Raw genomic sequence first — 16163 nt, 5'->3', positions numbered from 1 at the left:
CCTATAAGTTCATCACGGGGGCACAGAAGGGAATTGGTGAGGTTTTATTCACCAAGGTACCCCCGGGGGTTACAAGAAATAATGGCCACAAGCTAGCAGAGAGCAGATTTAGACTAGACATTAGGAAGAACTTCTTCACAGTTAGTGGCCAAGGTCTGGAATGGGGGCTCCCAAGGGAGGTGGTGCTCTCCCCTACCCTTGAGGTCCCTTCCGACCCTAGCATCTATGAATCTATGAATCTATGAATGTGCATTAACTAAAGAACACAGTTTTTAAGTGACGCTTAATGCATATTAACCTATTTTAAGGCTCATTAGCTAAATAGCACAGTTTTAATGACACTTTAATGCGCATTAAAATAGGCTAATGCACATTAAAGCATACATGTAGATGCTCCTATACTGTTTAAAATATTTGAGCATACTTTACTTAACAAATTCCATTTCGCTGCACGGTTCCATGGCACTGAGTTCCCTTGGCCTCTCCTGCTCTCTTCTTATGGCACATTGTAGTTTACTAAAGCTCGGGGGTTTTGTTTCTGAAGATCCTAAGCTTGTTGGGGTTAGGGGAAGGCTAGACAGAGCCTTTGTGGCTGTGCATGCAGGAGGGCTGAAATGAATGTTCCTGTGGAACCTTTTGGACTTGTCAATTACAGTTACCTGCGATGACAGGAGACTGGCCTCAGTGACCTGAGCAGTCTCTTCTGGCCCTACATACCTCTGTTCCTAAGAAAGGTCTTACCTGAGATTTAAATGGAGATGCTAGACTATGCTGACTCTCAGCACCAACAGTGGACTATACCTTTAATTAATCCAGCCTCAGCGAAAGTTGTGTACAGCCAACAGGAGAAAAAGATGAACAGGCCCAGTTCAGCAAAGTAAACACCATGATGCTGTCCTTCCCCTCTGCTCTAATCCTGACCTCCAGGGGAATACAGTTTTGCTTCAATGCTTGGCTTCACTGCCAAGACAGCCAACTTGTGACAGTCACCTCCATGGTTTTGTGCCACAAGCACTCAGCTGCCAGAGGGAATGGGGCTTCTCTGGGTGCGCACACTACAAAGCAGGGATGTGAAAAGATACTCACCGATACATTTTTTGACGGTCTTCAAGCTCTTTGCGTCTATGCTGCTTGAGGATCTGGATCTTGTCATCCCGGGGCAGCTTAGCTATGAAATGAAGGAGAGGCACACTGTGATGTGAGATCTCTTCATTGCCCACACCTTCAGGTGGGCTGTTTCCAGCCCTAGAACTACACAAGATAGGAATGAACCATCCAGGCTGTCCAGTCCAGATTCTGTGACTGCAGGCAACATAAGAAAGACTGTCCATACTGGCTTCTCTTGCACACCACAATCACAAAGGTGTTTTGTGGTTGTGGTGTGCAAAAGAAGTCAGTATAGACAAATCTCTACAGTGTGCCACTGGGAGAGAGCTGGGGAGACAAAGGCATCAACAATGCCTTGACTACTGTAACAACAAGGTATTTGTCAGGCTAGCACATGGTCAGATGATCCTAAGAAGTGGACCATGCCCCAGGCTACCAGGCTACCTCCCAGGCTACCTCCCCAGGCTACCAGGGAAGGAAAAACAAAAACACCAGTGGTCCAAACCATGCAGACCCCTGCAAGATTACAGTCCGTGAACACTAGCACACCCAAATCTATCTCCTACCTCCAGCCACAGTCAATGTATAAAGCTTTAGAGGAAGTGTGGGGTCAGTGGGAAGCTAAATAATGCATTCAAAGAGAAGAATATTCTTTTCTGCTGCAAGTGACAGAAGCCCTGAAGCACGGGTTTCCCAAGCACCTCCCACATATATTAGCAACTCAAACAGTGATCAAGTTTCCTTTTACCCCAGTCATGAGGATACCAAACATTCACAGACCTCATATCCCACGCTTTGATTACTATTCCAGGAGCGTGCCTGCCTTACTGTCCCTTCTATAAACTTACTAAGCCCCATATTAAAATAATTCAGTTTCCCTGTCTCCATTATTTTGTTCAGGAAACTGTTAAAGAACTCACTCCTTTATTGTTAGAAACTTTCTAATTATATTATAGTCTAAAACTTTTTGTGACCAGTTTTAACCCATTTAATTTTGTACCAATTTTGTCCTTTACTTCAAATAGCTCTTCTCTCTCCCTGATATCACCCCAAAATGTACTTACAGAAAGTAATCATATTCCCTCTCAACCTGCATTTTGCTAACAAACTAGTCTCTCTCAAGATAAATTAAGATAAGATAAATATTCCATTCCTTTCATCATTATAAATTGCCCTTCTCTGCACCTGCTCCATTTTAAGCTCATCTTTTTTAATAAAGGTGACCTGAACTATGTACAGTATTCTAAATGAGGCCTAACCAGTGCCTTGCACAGAGATATGAATACTTCCCTGTCTCTGCTAAAAATATCCCACAGAATACACCTTAAATTTGCATTAGCCTTTTTCACATCTGTTTCACATTTGCAGCTCCCAGTCATCCCACACATAACCAATGTATTCTGCCACTTCCAACCAGAGTGTAGCTTATAGCAAAAGTTCTTTGTATTAGTCCTTAAGTGGCTTTGCACTTCATACCATTACTTTTATCCCATTTCTATTATTCCATTCACAAGATTATCTATTTTTTCCTATATAATAATCTGTTCCTCCTCTGTATTGGCAGTATGTCCCAAATTTTGTCATCCACAAAGTCCATAAGGACACATCTAGTTCCTGAGCCAAGTTCTCTAGTGAAAGTAGTAAACAGAATAGATTCTAAGACCAGTCCCTAAAGTCACCTCTAATAACCTTTCTCTGATCAGGTAACTGTCCTTTCACTATAACTTGTTGTAGTCTCGCTTTTAGCCAGCTATTCATCTGAAGCTGAACTAAATATTTCCTGTGAAGTCCATTCTCAAATGCCTTGCTTAAATCTAGATAGATCAGATCTACTGCACAGTCCTTATACTGTTCCTTATAACTTCATAGGTAGTGTATCTGTGAATTGATTTTGCATGTCAGACACAAGTGGAGTTCTCTGCTTCAATGACAGCCTTGTTAAACATTCCCCATGGAAGAATGGCTCTAGAAAAAGGCAGCCTATCCTAGAATCACACGGTCTTTTATGGATCTGGAAAAACAATAGTAGGAGAATAAGGAAGAGAAGAATGAAAGACAGGCTTCTTATCATTGATGGACTGATGCTCTGAACATGTAGCTTTGATGTTATTCAGTAAGGTAGAGACCAATTAAAATAAATGGAACAGGAAAGATAAGTTTATGGATCAGACCAAAGGAAAAGCAAAGCAGACAACGTACTTTACATACACAAAAGGAAATGTGAATGCAGCCACTAGCACTTTTAAGGAAATGCTTGTTTAAGGTTCAGAGACAATACTGGCAGAAGTAATGCAGCTGATAACAACCTAATCTATATATGGCTGGCAAACTTGCTAATATTAGCAAGATCTCAGTAGTTTAATCCTTTATTTCTTCACATACCAAAAGCCACACACTGCTTTTTGTCCTTGAAAGACAGTCCTGAAAATAATAGACATGAAAAGCCCTTTCCATGCTCCTAAAGAGGAGAACTTCTGCACTAAACCAGAGCTGAGAAAGAAAGTTTGGCCTAGACCATTAACGGCCTTAACCATACTGGGTGCATCTAACAAAAGACTAATCTAATGTGCAATAAAGTGTCAGCATCTACATGTGTGTGGGATTTACTGTGCAGTAAATTAAGCTAATGCACAGTTTGCTGGTACCAACAATTACAGGTACTAGATTAATGGCACATTAGCTACTGCACAGTAGTGCATGTATAAATGCTGACTGGGAGCAAACTGCTCCTGGACAACCTAGCCAGCAGAAGCCACAGGGGGCAGGGAGACCTGTCCCGCTTGGCAGGACATTGCCTGCCAGCCACAGGGAGATCAGGACCCTCCCAATCTCCACGTTGCTGGCAGACAGCATCCCCGGCCATGTGGGAATTGGGACCCTGCCAATTCCCACATGGCTCGCAGATAGTGTCCCCACTCAGTGGGGACAACTCTCCCAATCACATGGGAATTGGGACTGGCCCTGTGCCCCCTGCCAGCCCTGGGGCTGACACCTGGGGGAGCCTGGAGTTCCCCCTGGCTGCTGCAGGGAGGCCAGAGCAGGACAGAAACAGCGCTGGATTAGGCTGCTCCTGTCAGGAGCCATTTGCTCCGGATGGGGTATATGTGTAAACCTATGCCCTAGAACACTTTAATGAGCTGGATTTTTTTCTGAAAAGAAAATTCAGGTACATTAATTCCACATGCAGATATGTCCACTGAAAACCAAACTCCTAGGTTCAGTGTATCCCTAATTAGACACTCAGTGAGCTAAATGCAGAGATAGCAGTTAAACGAAAGCAGGGCTTTCCAACAATATCTTCAGGCACAAGACCAACGTTTTTAGTGGTTCATTATTCTGTGGCACATTGCAGCAATCAAACTTCAGTGATGGTATGTCTATGCAGGGGCAGCAGTGTTCAGTCATGCCACTGAGGAATGTGCACCTACCAGTTCCCATACCTCATGCTTTCAAGGAAATGAGGTGATGAGAATGCCCTAGGTGCCAGAAATCAGTCTTGGCCATTTTTAAAGGCACAAACAGGCTGCAAGAGCACAACTGAAGAGAAGGCCCCAACTTCCTCTTAAGTGATCATAGCATGAGTCCTTCAAGTATTCTAAATGGCACGTTCAGTAGCGTGTTTTAAATAAATACCTTAGCCAACTAAGCAAATGGTAATTTAGGTTTAGCAAGACAGGTATAACAAGAAACCACTTGCTAGAAGGTCTTAGCATCAGGTTTAATTACTAATGGACTGATGAATAACAAAATTGCTTACAAAGTCTACATGTGCATACTGTAGGCTCTATTATATTAATAACGATGTATAAACTGTGTAGCCTGGTGTAGTTTATGCATTGCTATATTGTATCTATATGCTTATGCTAGGTTTCTTGAACTGTTGGAAGCTTCAGATAAATATAAAGGCAGGCAGTTCCTTATCTTTTCTTACCACAAGATAAGGAAAGGAAAGCAGGAAAAGAATAAGACAACACTCCAGGACAATAAAACAAGGGATAAGAAAGCCTCCCTTCAGTTTCACAATGACAAGTTTTGGTTAGTTGGTACATTCCACGATCACTAAAGTGGTGGTTTAGGTGGATTCCCAGAAGCACCAGACAGACAAATGGAAGTGAAACCAGCCTATCAGAAGATGTGTGCTAGAGCTAAATGTATCTCTATATGGGCTTGAGCAAAAGGGAAGCTGAGATAGAGAAGAGGGGGAGCATCTACATGAGATACTTCGCTAATTCTACTGCACATTAGTACAGGTGGCAAAAACCATGCTAATGTGCTAATGCACAGATTAGTCCAAATGGCATTAAGCATCACAAAAAAGTGTTTGTTTACACTAATGTGCAGTAGACTTAGTCCAATGAGCATTAAGCATCACAAAAAAGCATCCATTTGCACTGATGCACAGTAGCACCAATTATAGCACATTAGGTTTAGTACCTGTTATTACAGAGCACCTATACACAACGGACCTCTGCTCCAATGTGTGCTAATTAGCATGTGTCAGAGCAGACTCAATTAAATGATTAATTGAGTCTGCTAGAGCATGCTAATCAGCATGCTCCAGCAGCCTCTACATCATGTGTATTCATTTGATGAGCTTTAGTTAAAGTGCTCCACCATCATTTTGAAGCACAGGACCCTGAATACACAAGACACTGCAGGTGCTTTAACTCGAATGGCTCTCAGAGCCACTCTAATTAAAGCAGCCCCCTCCACCCTGGAGCATGTGTATAGATGCCCAAAGGTACTAAATTTAATGTGTCATAATTATAGCACATTAATGAATGTGTAGATGAGCCCAGGGAGTCCCAGAGAGGACTCAATCCTGGCATAATCCCATCTTCCCCAAACCAGTCCTCCCCTAGCAAGGGGCAGTCAAGCAGTTGAGTCCTACTATAATGGGCAGCCAGAGAGGCTCTGGATTAAGTGCGTCTTTTGCTTTAGGTGCAAGCAGTCGAAGGCCAGGCTATAGAACTGTCGCCTGCCTCTCCTGTCAGTAACTAGTCAGCAGCACACCTGTAACCTAGCTAGCCTGATAGCGTGCTCAGAGCCTGGGTGTCCCTGGGATGTCCTCACAGTTGCATTTCCAAGGTTAAAGTGCATGAAGCAGGAGGGTGGAGTTTATTCCCTTAGCGGTGTGACCCTGCTGCCACAGTGTAGACATTGCTAGAGGCACAACTGTGGGGCCACTGGAATGGCAAAGGAAGAGCAGTGGTAAGCTGATCAGGCTAAAGCATAGGTCCCAGATCAAATCAGTTGCCACCAACAATACCAACCATTCACTTCACTACATTTAACCCTATCATCCTTTTTCCTGGTTCTTACAGGATAAAGACACCTCTTTTCTGGTTAATCTAATTGCCAGCTAGCCCTGATGCTCTGCAAATTGGATTTTCATTGTAAGCAACAGTTTCCTGGGTTTGAAATGAACCCTAAGAAAGTAGGACAATTTCATGGTGGATAATACCTAGAGAACTGGCATGCTTTAGGGTCTCAAGGTTAAGCAACAAGGGAATGTTTGTGCAAGGACTTAAAAGGTCTTCCAGCAGTGAAGAAGCAGTAGAAGTGTGCTGAGGATCCCCACATCTAGAACCACTCCCTAGCCTATGTCCCATGTTCTCAAAACTACCCAGCCCGATTGCTAACTCCAAACTGGGCAAACACTTCATAAATCTGCATTTGGGGCCTGATCATTTGGAAAAGCCTATCCCACAATGTCAGGATGTAATGTCAAGCATGTGCGTTGGGTTCGCAACTGAGAAAAAAGGGAACAGCAATTGGAGAGAAGGCTAGGATCCCAACAAGAGGAGAGCAAAAGATGGAAAAGAGTCTGTGCTTTACATGTTGTACATTCTGTTGCGGTACTCACCTGTTCCATTTCGGAGGACAATCTCTTTTTCATCTGTGATCCATCTGTAACAGGGAAACTCCAGGTAGTCACCTATTGGTGTTTTCACAGTAATATACCTAAGGTACCAGTCATCCAAGTACCAATACTTTCGCTTCTCAATTTTTATCAGCTGGATTTCTCCAAGGTGTTCTGCCACAGTAACATCATAGGAGTCAACCTACAGAGAAAAGATGTGCTCTGTGACCTAGAGAATGCGCAGAAGGCACAACCAAATCTAAATGGCACCTTTTACCATTCCTCTGCACCCTTAGATTATGTGGATACAAGTAAAAAGGAACTTTCTTGTTTTAGGCTGGAGAGAAAAAGAATGGGTTATTTTTAGACTACAAATGAATAGAAAGATGGGCAGAACAAAATCAAAAGAAGAGCAAAATACAAGTATTCCAGAAATATGGAACAGATGAAGAATCTATATTATGATGTAACGGCTCTTTGCAATTTTGAAACTAATCTGTTGAGGGTGCAAAGAAGTATTAACTACAGGTGGAATATTATTGCAACAAAGCCCTTTTAACAAAAATTCCAGTGCAATGAAAATATTTCCAAACCTGGGTTATGTACGCATAAGAAAGTATACCAAATGGATCTCACCAAAATAAAATCCATTGCTCTAAATGCCTTTTCCAGTCCTTGATGACTGTACAGATCTGGTTATGACAGAATTTTTCCACCCTGTCAACATTTAGCATTATTCTGAAAATAGAAACCTGGAGACTAAGGGCAGGTATGTATGGTGTGTGACTTCCTCCACATCGGCAGTAACTGCCCCTCTGCCTACTTTTCCCCCCATCTCAGAGTAAAAGCTAAAGCTGCACACCTTAGCTCTGAATGAACCACATCCCACAGGACAAACTGTAAGCACAGGAAGAGCTACCACAGAGCTCTTTCTTCACCTCTAGTAAGTCCCTGCGCCTTGAATACTGGCAGTAATCTGTTCCTTTGTCCATATCCAACATTTCTATCTTTAGACACTAGGGTACAGATCACAACAAGTTAAAAGGGGACAGGATTTAACACACATCAGCTGCCCCCAACGGTAACTTGATATGCCCACCCTACTCTGTGACAACTATTCTATTCCATTCAAAGCTAAGCTCCCACTTTAGCTTCTACTTACTGTGGAGTAAACGTAGGTATATGAGTAGTTGAGGAAAATGCAAATCACCTCTCGTCTTTTCCCTTGTTTCAAAATAAGGGGCTCTGGCTTTAGATCAGATCTATACTGCAGAATTTTACCTGCAGAACTCAGATTCTGCCAGTAAAACTGTGGGTGTCTCCATTAAGAACTCTTCTGTGACAGAAGAACCCCTTCATTCAAAGAGTGGAGAAACACCATCTCTCTGACCAAAATAAAGCTTCTGCTGCCATCTAGTAGATAGCAGAAGGTGCATGTAGACACACCCATGTCTTCTGCCAGCTGCTGTTTTCCCTTTGACAGCTGGTGCCTTCCCAGGATGTACCTTGCCCTACTCCTACTACAGCCACTCTACTAGAACTACGTGAAGCCACCAGGAGCTGTGCAGATGTGAATACATTCTTACGGATTTACCTGTGGCAGCTGCTGGCACAAGTTCTGGAAGCAAAGGGGTAGACAAAGCCTCAACTGGGATCTGTTTAGTGAGTCAGAATAGCAGTATTTGGCACATCCTTTGTATTGCCATAAAGGCTACAAAGGTATGAGGTAAAGAAGCATCAGGCTCCATATCATGGCACTGCTGAATTGGCCGAGTTATAAAACTAGAAGCCAGAGCCCAGTCAACTAGAATAAGCACTTCAGCAAAAGATCTTTTTAATACAGAGCATTGTAACATTACACAGAAACAGTTAGTCAAAGCATGAGGTTGTTAAATGCTTTTTGGAACAGAAGTGTTTTTGTTCGTCCATTTAAATTTGCAACTCCGTGTGGCTGCAAGATGGTACTTCCCTCTTTTGTGGTTTTGAACATTTTTAGTATTTTTAGAAACTGACCAGCTGTAGTCAAAATGCTGAATGTCTCCGTGTGCCACAGCCTTCTGAAGTTAAGCTGCATGTAGGCATTCCGTCATTTTGCCCACTAGTGGCTAACCATACATTTCTTGTTCTGTCACTTAGCAATGCTTCCCATCAACATATAGTCACTGTGGTCAGGCCCACCCTCATTATTACTATATTGATTTAAAAGGAAAATGAAATTCAAAAAATACAAGTGTAGAAAACAGAGAAAGAAAAGCCAAAGCAAATAGTAACATTTGAAAGGCCTTCAGACTGCATTTATTTTTCAAATTCATGCAACATGAACTCAATCTTGATACCAACACGTGGAAGCATTTAAGCCATGAAGTCTCTTCCCTCCTCACTTCATTCAGCACCAATATTCAGTGCTCTTCCTGAGCACTGCAGTACTAGACCACTGAATGTCCATTAATATCAGCTGGGGATGGCAATTTTGTAATGAGAACATCTGTCCATTATGTACTGAGCTGGTGGCATATACTTCTCCCACAATCCACTTCATGCGGTTGTCAGACCATAACCGCTGTTGGCCAAATATAATGAGAACTGACTTATAGAAGTTAAAGATAGGAGAAGGCCTTTCAAACCTTCTTGCATGTCCTTCAGTAATTGCAAGTTAATTTTCAAGTAGATTGTCTAGCCAAGTTTTAAATTATCACAAACGATACGAATTGTGGCTATTATTATTATTATTGACTTGTACTCGGTGATGCTGGGCCCTGGAAGCTGGCTGGCTTTCTCTCTCACTCTCTCTCTCTTTCACTGTCTCTTGCTCTCGCTCTCTCTTTCTCTGTCTTGCTCTTTCTTTCTCTTTCTTGTCATGAAAACAAGAAGCGAGGTTTTTTTAAATAAAATCCCTTCCTAGATGTATAAGTGGGGATCCCTCTATAACAAACATTACAGACAAGTCCATGGCTGATGATACCACGTACAGTCAAGTATCAGTGCCAGGAAGCTGAACATGCAGCACACACCTGCTAAATGTGTCAGCAACGTTCAGTGAACGTGATGGGCACATCCTGGTAGAATGTGCCAGCCAGATGCCCCCTCCTCTTTCTTGTCTTGTTCTTTAAGACTGCATGTTCTGTGGAGGAGTAGTATCTCTTTTTTTTACACAGTGCCCAGCACAATAGATCCATCACCATAATATCAAAATGCTACATAAAATAAAGATGAGGATCAAAATCTAAAAATGATAGACCAGTGCAAAGCAGACACAAATAAAAGAAAAGAGGACAACCATGCCTGATCCATTGGGGCAAATCACTCAGCTAATGGATAAACTCTTCTTACAAAGGGAGTGCTATAATAAAATTCTATCCCACCGTCCCAGAAATAGGAATCTAGAAACATAAGACTGCAAGGGGTCTCCCAGGCAATTGAGAGCTACTCATTTATCCAAAAAGAATCTCATTATTTTTAATCTTTTTATGGTTGTCAAAGTTGCAGAGTTAATTGCACCCCAATGCCTCAAGGGTTTCCTCAGGATGCCCCACTTTATTCTCAGTCCTCTGTTGTCTTTCACACCATGGAAACCCAGCTTCCTCTCCTCCAGAACAATATGGGTGTGTACTTAATGTAACTGGAATGAAAACCCAAATTCTGTAATAAGCATCGGTGTCTTCTCACTTCCTTTTTTCTGCCTCTCATTCTTTTCATCTTTCTTTTATTCTTCCCCCCTTGGTTCTGTGAACTGATTGTGATCATTGTTAAAGTACATCAAAAAAGACAATAAGCTAATTTATCGGGGGTTGGGGGGGATGAAAAATTATGGTTAATGCTTTGGCTCCCAAACTGAATGCTCAGAGTTGTTACATCCACATGTATTGAGTGAATTCTCCTGGTACGTGCACTTTCCAAAGTATGCAACCTAGGGGAATGATCATACTGTCCCCATGAACACTAAACTGTACCCATGGACATTTTAAGAAGCTGAACCCCAAAGTAGAAGGCAGTAAATTAAGTGTACAAGATTGGGTATGTAGATACAATATTTTCATTTGTGCTTGGTAATTTGACTGCATACATGGAGATTATATCTATGACATAGTGTGGATGTATGTGATTAGAGTAAGTCTATCTGAATATCAGTTCTTTGTGGTCCATATGTGGGTTTCAGCAAGTTGTAGAAATGGCCAGATGTGTAATTTGATTATTCTTCTTCTTGCACATGCTGCTACCATGTTATTTTCAGGCTGTTTGTACTGGGGACAATCTTGCGCATGGGGAACTAAAAGCCTTCACACAATAAAATTCAGAATTAAATTACTGAACAAACAGTTTATTGGCTCTGTCAGGCATGGCTTGAGATATACTCACAACTGACTGAGTTCTCAAGGACCTATGTCCAAACAACTCCTGAGGGGATGACAAAAAAACAACTTTTGCAAATATAAATTTAGACTGGAAAAATGCATTTCTTCTCTGGACATGCTCATAAGGTAGTTCTCTTAACAGAAGCAAAGAAAGAGCCAGCTTAAGCTGCAAATAAAAATAAAATGTGGAATAAGGGGCAATGCACCAACAAGAAATTACTCAAAAAGATCATTATTAAAAAAGATGAATAGTGTGTGTCCAGTAGACAGAGTAAGCCCTCTGAAAATCAGAATCTGGTGTTCATTTTACAGGGCTTTTGAGCGTCCCATGCCCCTTACCCTCTTTGAATATTTGGCATGCAAATCTTTTGCTCAGAATTTATCCACAGCCTCATGTGTTGTACACCTAATGAATGCAGAGGATAACATTATGAAGACAGCAGAATCGGTGAACTTGGTCCACCAATGGAAAAGAAATTGTAAAAATGGGTGAGGTCACAAGGAATCATGGACTGTACTCTGGAACTTTTGTTCTAAGGACCAAACTGATTGTTTTTACAGACTGTGCTTGTGACTACCCTGTTTGGAGTAATCATGAATTGCTGTGAGAAAAGGGATTTCCTGGAAAAAAAATTGGGGTAGAATTGTTCTCACCATTTGTACTGAAAAGCAAGCATTTTTCTATCACAACATATTTTTTTTCTATGCCTGTCTCTTTGCTTTTCTTTTATTTTCCCCTTCACAGTCACATACACAAATGTTGTGATCTTTGCACACAGTTCTTCACATGAAAATATGCTAACTCTAACCACAGACTCCAAACATAGCATCTTATATAGATGTGACACTATAGTTGCCTAATATCCCATATATATTAAATGCATGCTGTAAAATCAGAAACATATATGTGGTATCAGATGAACATTTAAAACTATTTGGAAAAGTAAATTTGCATGAGGAGAAAAGTACTAATTTGCATTACATTAGCACCCGAAAGCTTCAGTCATTGTGCTAAGTGCTCAACAACTATGTAACAAAAGACAGAAAATTTCTATCCTCCCTGAAGGTGCACGTTGTATCAAATGTAGGATGGGTAAACTTTTCAAGAATAGGCACTATATACCAAAGGCTCTCTTGTGCTTTACTACATCATTAAGTTAACACTGACATTCATAGTAACCCTGCTCAGCTGTCTTCTAATGCTGCAGGCATGACAATACTCCTGCGGGGACTTAAAAACCCAGAGGTTCCTGGTTAGGTCTTGTTTCTCTGCTCAGGGTCACAGCAACTGCCACATTGGGGGGCCATGAAAGAATTTTACCACATAGATTGGCAGAAATTGTGGGAATTTTTGCCTTCCTCTGCAATGGAGGGCACGGCCCATTTCCTGGGATTTCTCAAATGTATCTTAATAGCAGGAGCCCCAGAATCCACATTGACAGTATCCTCATCCCCCCTGCTTTTTACCTGTGGCAACTAAAGATATTCTTGGCGTTTTGGAGCATTGTGCTTAATACTTGTGGAAGTGGGTTGTTTGTGCAGTTTTTAGAATAAGTTAGACATGCACTTGTCTCAGATGATTTAGACAGGGGTGATCCTGCTTGGAGCAGGAGTTTGGATTAGATGACTTCTTGAGGATCATTTTTCATCTCTAATTTTCTATGATGTTATGATTCTATAGTCTCCAGTGTCATCTGCACCACATCTCCAGTCTGTTCCCAGAGGGATGCTTCTGAACAAGTCTGCAGACATGCACACACACCTCAATCTCAGAAATCATAGAATCATAAAACGTTAGGGTTGGAAGGAACCTCAGGAGGTCATCTAGTCCAACCCCCTGGTCAAAGCAGGACCAGCCCCAACTAGATTATCCCAGCCAAAGCTTTGTCTACCCAGGTTTTGAAAACCTCCAAGGATGGAGCTTCCACCACCTCTCTGGGTAACTTGTTCCAGTGTTTTACTACCCTCCTAGTGAGAAAATTCTTCCTAATACCTAATCTAAACTTCGCTTGCTGCAACTTGAGACCATTGATCCTTGTTCTGTCATCTGCCACCACTGAGAACAGCAGTGGCAAGGCATAGGGGGTGCATGGGGGTGCCAATCGCCCCCCACCTGCAGGATTGCCCGTGGGGGGACCCCTGCAGGACTGGTTGCAGGGGAGGCACATGCCCCCCCGACTAAGGTGGCACCAGTCGCTCATGGAGGACAGCCTAGCTCCATCCTCTTTCGAACGCCTCTTCAGGTAGTTGAAGACTACTATTAAATCCCCCCTCACTCTTCTCTTCTCTTCTCTAAACTAAATAAGCCCAGTTCCCTCAGTCTTTCCTCAGAAGTCATGTCCCCCAACCCCCCCACCAGTTTTGTTGCTCTCTGCTGGATCCTCTCCAATTTGTCCATATCCTTTCTGTAGTGGGGGGGGCCCAAAATTGAACACAGTACTCCAGATGTGGAAGAGGGGGAATAATCACTTCCCTTGACCTATTGACAATGCTCCTACCAATGCAGTCCAGTAGTGAGGCCCTTATCCAGGTCATTTCAATCTGTTTGATTAATGTTTCCTTTTTTCTCTGTCATTACTTATAGGGAAGTGGGGGAGGTACAGATTTCTTTCAGAAGAATGCAGTCTAAATGGAAACAGATTCGCATTTACAAGACTTTAAGAATATTTTCCTTTATTTCTTCCAAATCAATAGAATCTGGCAGGTAAGTCATAATGGGCTGCACTCCAGGCCCCAACATGGCCCCCTTACAGGGGTTGACTGAAGGAGCAGTGGGTACATCCAGAGCATTCCTGTATTTCAGCTCTCTACTGTTAGCAGATTTCTTTGAGGACTGGTAGCATTCAGTACAAGTTGGAGGAGCCCTGAGACACCTCTGTTTCTTTGGATTAGTGGCAAGAAAAGGGGTGGGCGGAGACAAGTGAACTCCAGTATGTCCCTGGGACTGGGAGTTGTACTAAGCAAAGCTTGGCTAGACCCATGTGTTAGCTGAGCTAGAGGCTTAGGCTTACTTAAGATGGTAGGAAGGGCTTAGTGTCTGAAAGTCCCCTAAGTTCAGAAAAGAGCTGAACTACTGAATTAAGCAGTATTGGACACCATCCCATAAGGATAAGAACAGACTGAGGACACTCAGGACATCTTTCTTGATGAGGTCAAGATGGGTTGGTACCAGCCTCCAAAGGGCAGTTTTCTGCACCTTCACAGCATCAGTGTAATCGATCAGCAAGACTGTGGTTTTGGGCAGTGGCATAAGTCGGGCAGAGCAAACATGGCAACCAGCCTGGGCGCTGACTTGGGGTGGGATGGGTGGGACAGGGGAAGGACAAGCAAAAAAAGTGGTTGTTGACAGCTATGTGATTGCAATTGTAAACTGCAGCAGCAACTGGAAGTCACTGCTGCCCCTGTGTACCGGGCACCTGGCTAGGTCCCTATGCTGCTGGTTTTGACACTTGGTAAAGTCCTTCTGTAACCCAAAACTAGTATAAGAATGGAGCTATAGTGGCTGTTGACTCACTGTGTATCTCGCGCAGACTTGTAATCAACCTAAACTAGTGATTAGTGAAAAGATGCCTAGCAAGCTAAGTTTATGCCTCTTCTCTGTTACCGTGTGTGCTTAGCACTGCTACAGGTATCATTAAAGCTCTCCCTGAGTAGCACCAAGGGCCTAGAATGGTATAAACTCAAGTATATGCTCTGAGAACCTAATCAGCATGTGCATGCTGGTTTTGTCATTTGGATATTTGCATTGTAGGTATTTGCACAAGTGAATATTAAATTTGGTGGCATCACTTCTATAAGTTTGGTCAGACTTTCAGGTAACTACATGTAACCACATATAAAAAGTTACTTGTATGTAGTATACTATAGTTACTTTTTCTTCCTGTACATTACCTCTTCACTTAAAGCCATGTTCCTTATTCTGGCATGCCTGTGGGTATCAGGGGGGGGGGTGGGACTTTATGTCAAGGAGCACTACACATCCTCTGCCAGCAGTATGGGGTCAGGGGAAGGGCGAGCTGAAGTGCTCTGGGTCAAGATCCAGGGGGGGCAAGGCGAGAGGGATTTGACGGTGGGGGTCTATTACAGACCCCCCAATCAGGAGGAGGAGCTGGACAGGGAATTTTCAGGCCAGCTTGCGGAGACACTAAAAGCAAGGGATGTAGTTGTCATGGGCGATTTTAATTACCCGGACATCTGCTGGGAGGAGCAGTCAGCCGGGACGGACCGCTCCAGGAGGTTCTTGGCCGAGTTGCAGGACCTCCACTTGATTCAGGAGGTGCACAGTCCCACCAGAGGAGATGCTCTGCTGGACCTGGTCCTGGCCGCAGGCGACGACCTGGTAAGAGGCCTCCAGGTTCTTGACCACCTGGGCAATAGTGATCATCGCGTGCTGGAATTCACCATCCAGCGTAGAGTGTCAAGGGCCCGCAGCAAGGTGGTGGCCCTAGACTTCAGGAGGGCCAACTTCAGTGAGATGAGGAGATTAGTGGGAGAGGAACTGGGGTCCTTGAGGGCAGAGGAACTCAGCGTCCAAGAGGAGTGGTCGTTCCTTAAGGAAACGATACTCGGGGCCCAAGGGGTGTCCATCCCGACAAGAAGCAAGGCGGGCAGGAGTGTCCAAAAGCCCCCCTGGCTCACCAAGGGTGTCCGGGAATGCCTGCTTGCCAAAAGGGTGGCGTACGCCCGGTGGAAGGGGGGTGTAATCTCCAAAGAGGAGTATACCTCCTCTGCTCGGGCCTGCAGGCGGGCTGTTAGGAAGGCCAAGGCGGAGATAGAGCTCGGATTAGCGTCCAGGATTAAGGATAACAAAAAGTCCTTTTTCAAATATATTGGGAGGATGA

The 16163-nt window shown here is 43.3% G+C and overlaps 1 protein-coding gene across 1 annotated transcript in view; it reads right to left on the bottom strand.

Moving 5' to 3' along the window:
- Positions 1-7971, bottom strand: part of ALOX5 (arachidonate 5-lipoxygenase) — a 39331-nt gene extending 31360 nt beyond the window's left edge. The window contains exons 1-3 of the mRNA XM_006014831.2: positions 7909-7971; positions 6974-7172; positions 1087-1168 (exon numbers count right to left, since the gene is read on the bottom strand). Coding sequence (XP_006014893.1) covers positions 1087-1168; positions 6974-7172; positions 7909-7971 — 344 coding nt within the window. The remainder of the gene's footprint in view (positions 1-1086; positions 1169-6973; positions 7173-7908) is intronic.
- Positions 7972-16163: the final 8192 nt, after the last annotated feature.

This window comes from Alligator sinensis, unplaced genomic scaffold (assembly GCF_000455745.1).
Source record: "Alligator sinensis unplaced genomic scaffold, ASM45574v1 scaffold264_1, whole genome shotgun sequence".
Lineage (NCBI taxonomy): Eukaryota > Metazoa > Chordata > Crocodylia > Alligatoridae > Alligator > Alligator sinensis.
This window is presented reverse-complemented; position numbering and strand designations above follow the sequence as displayed.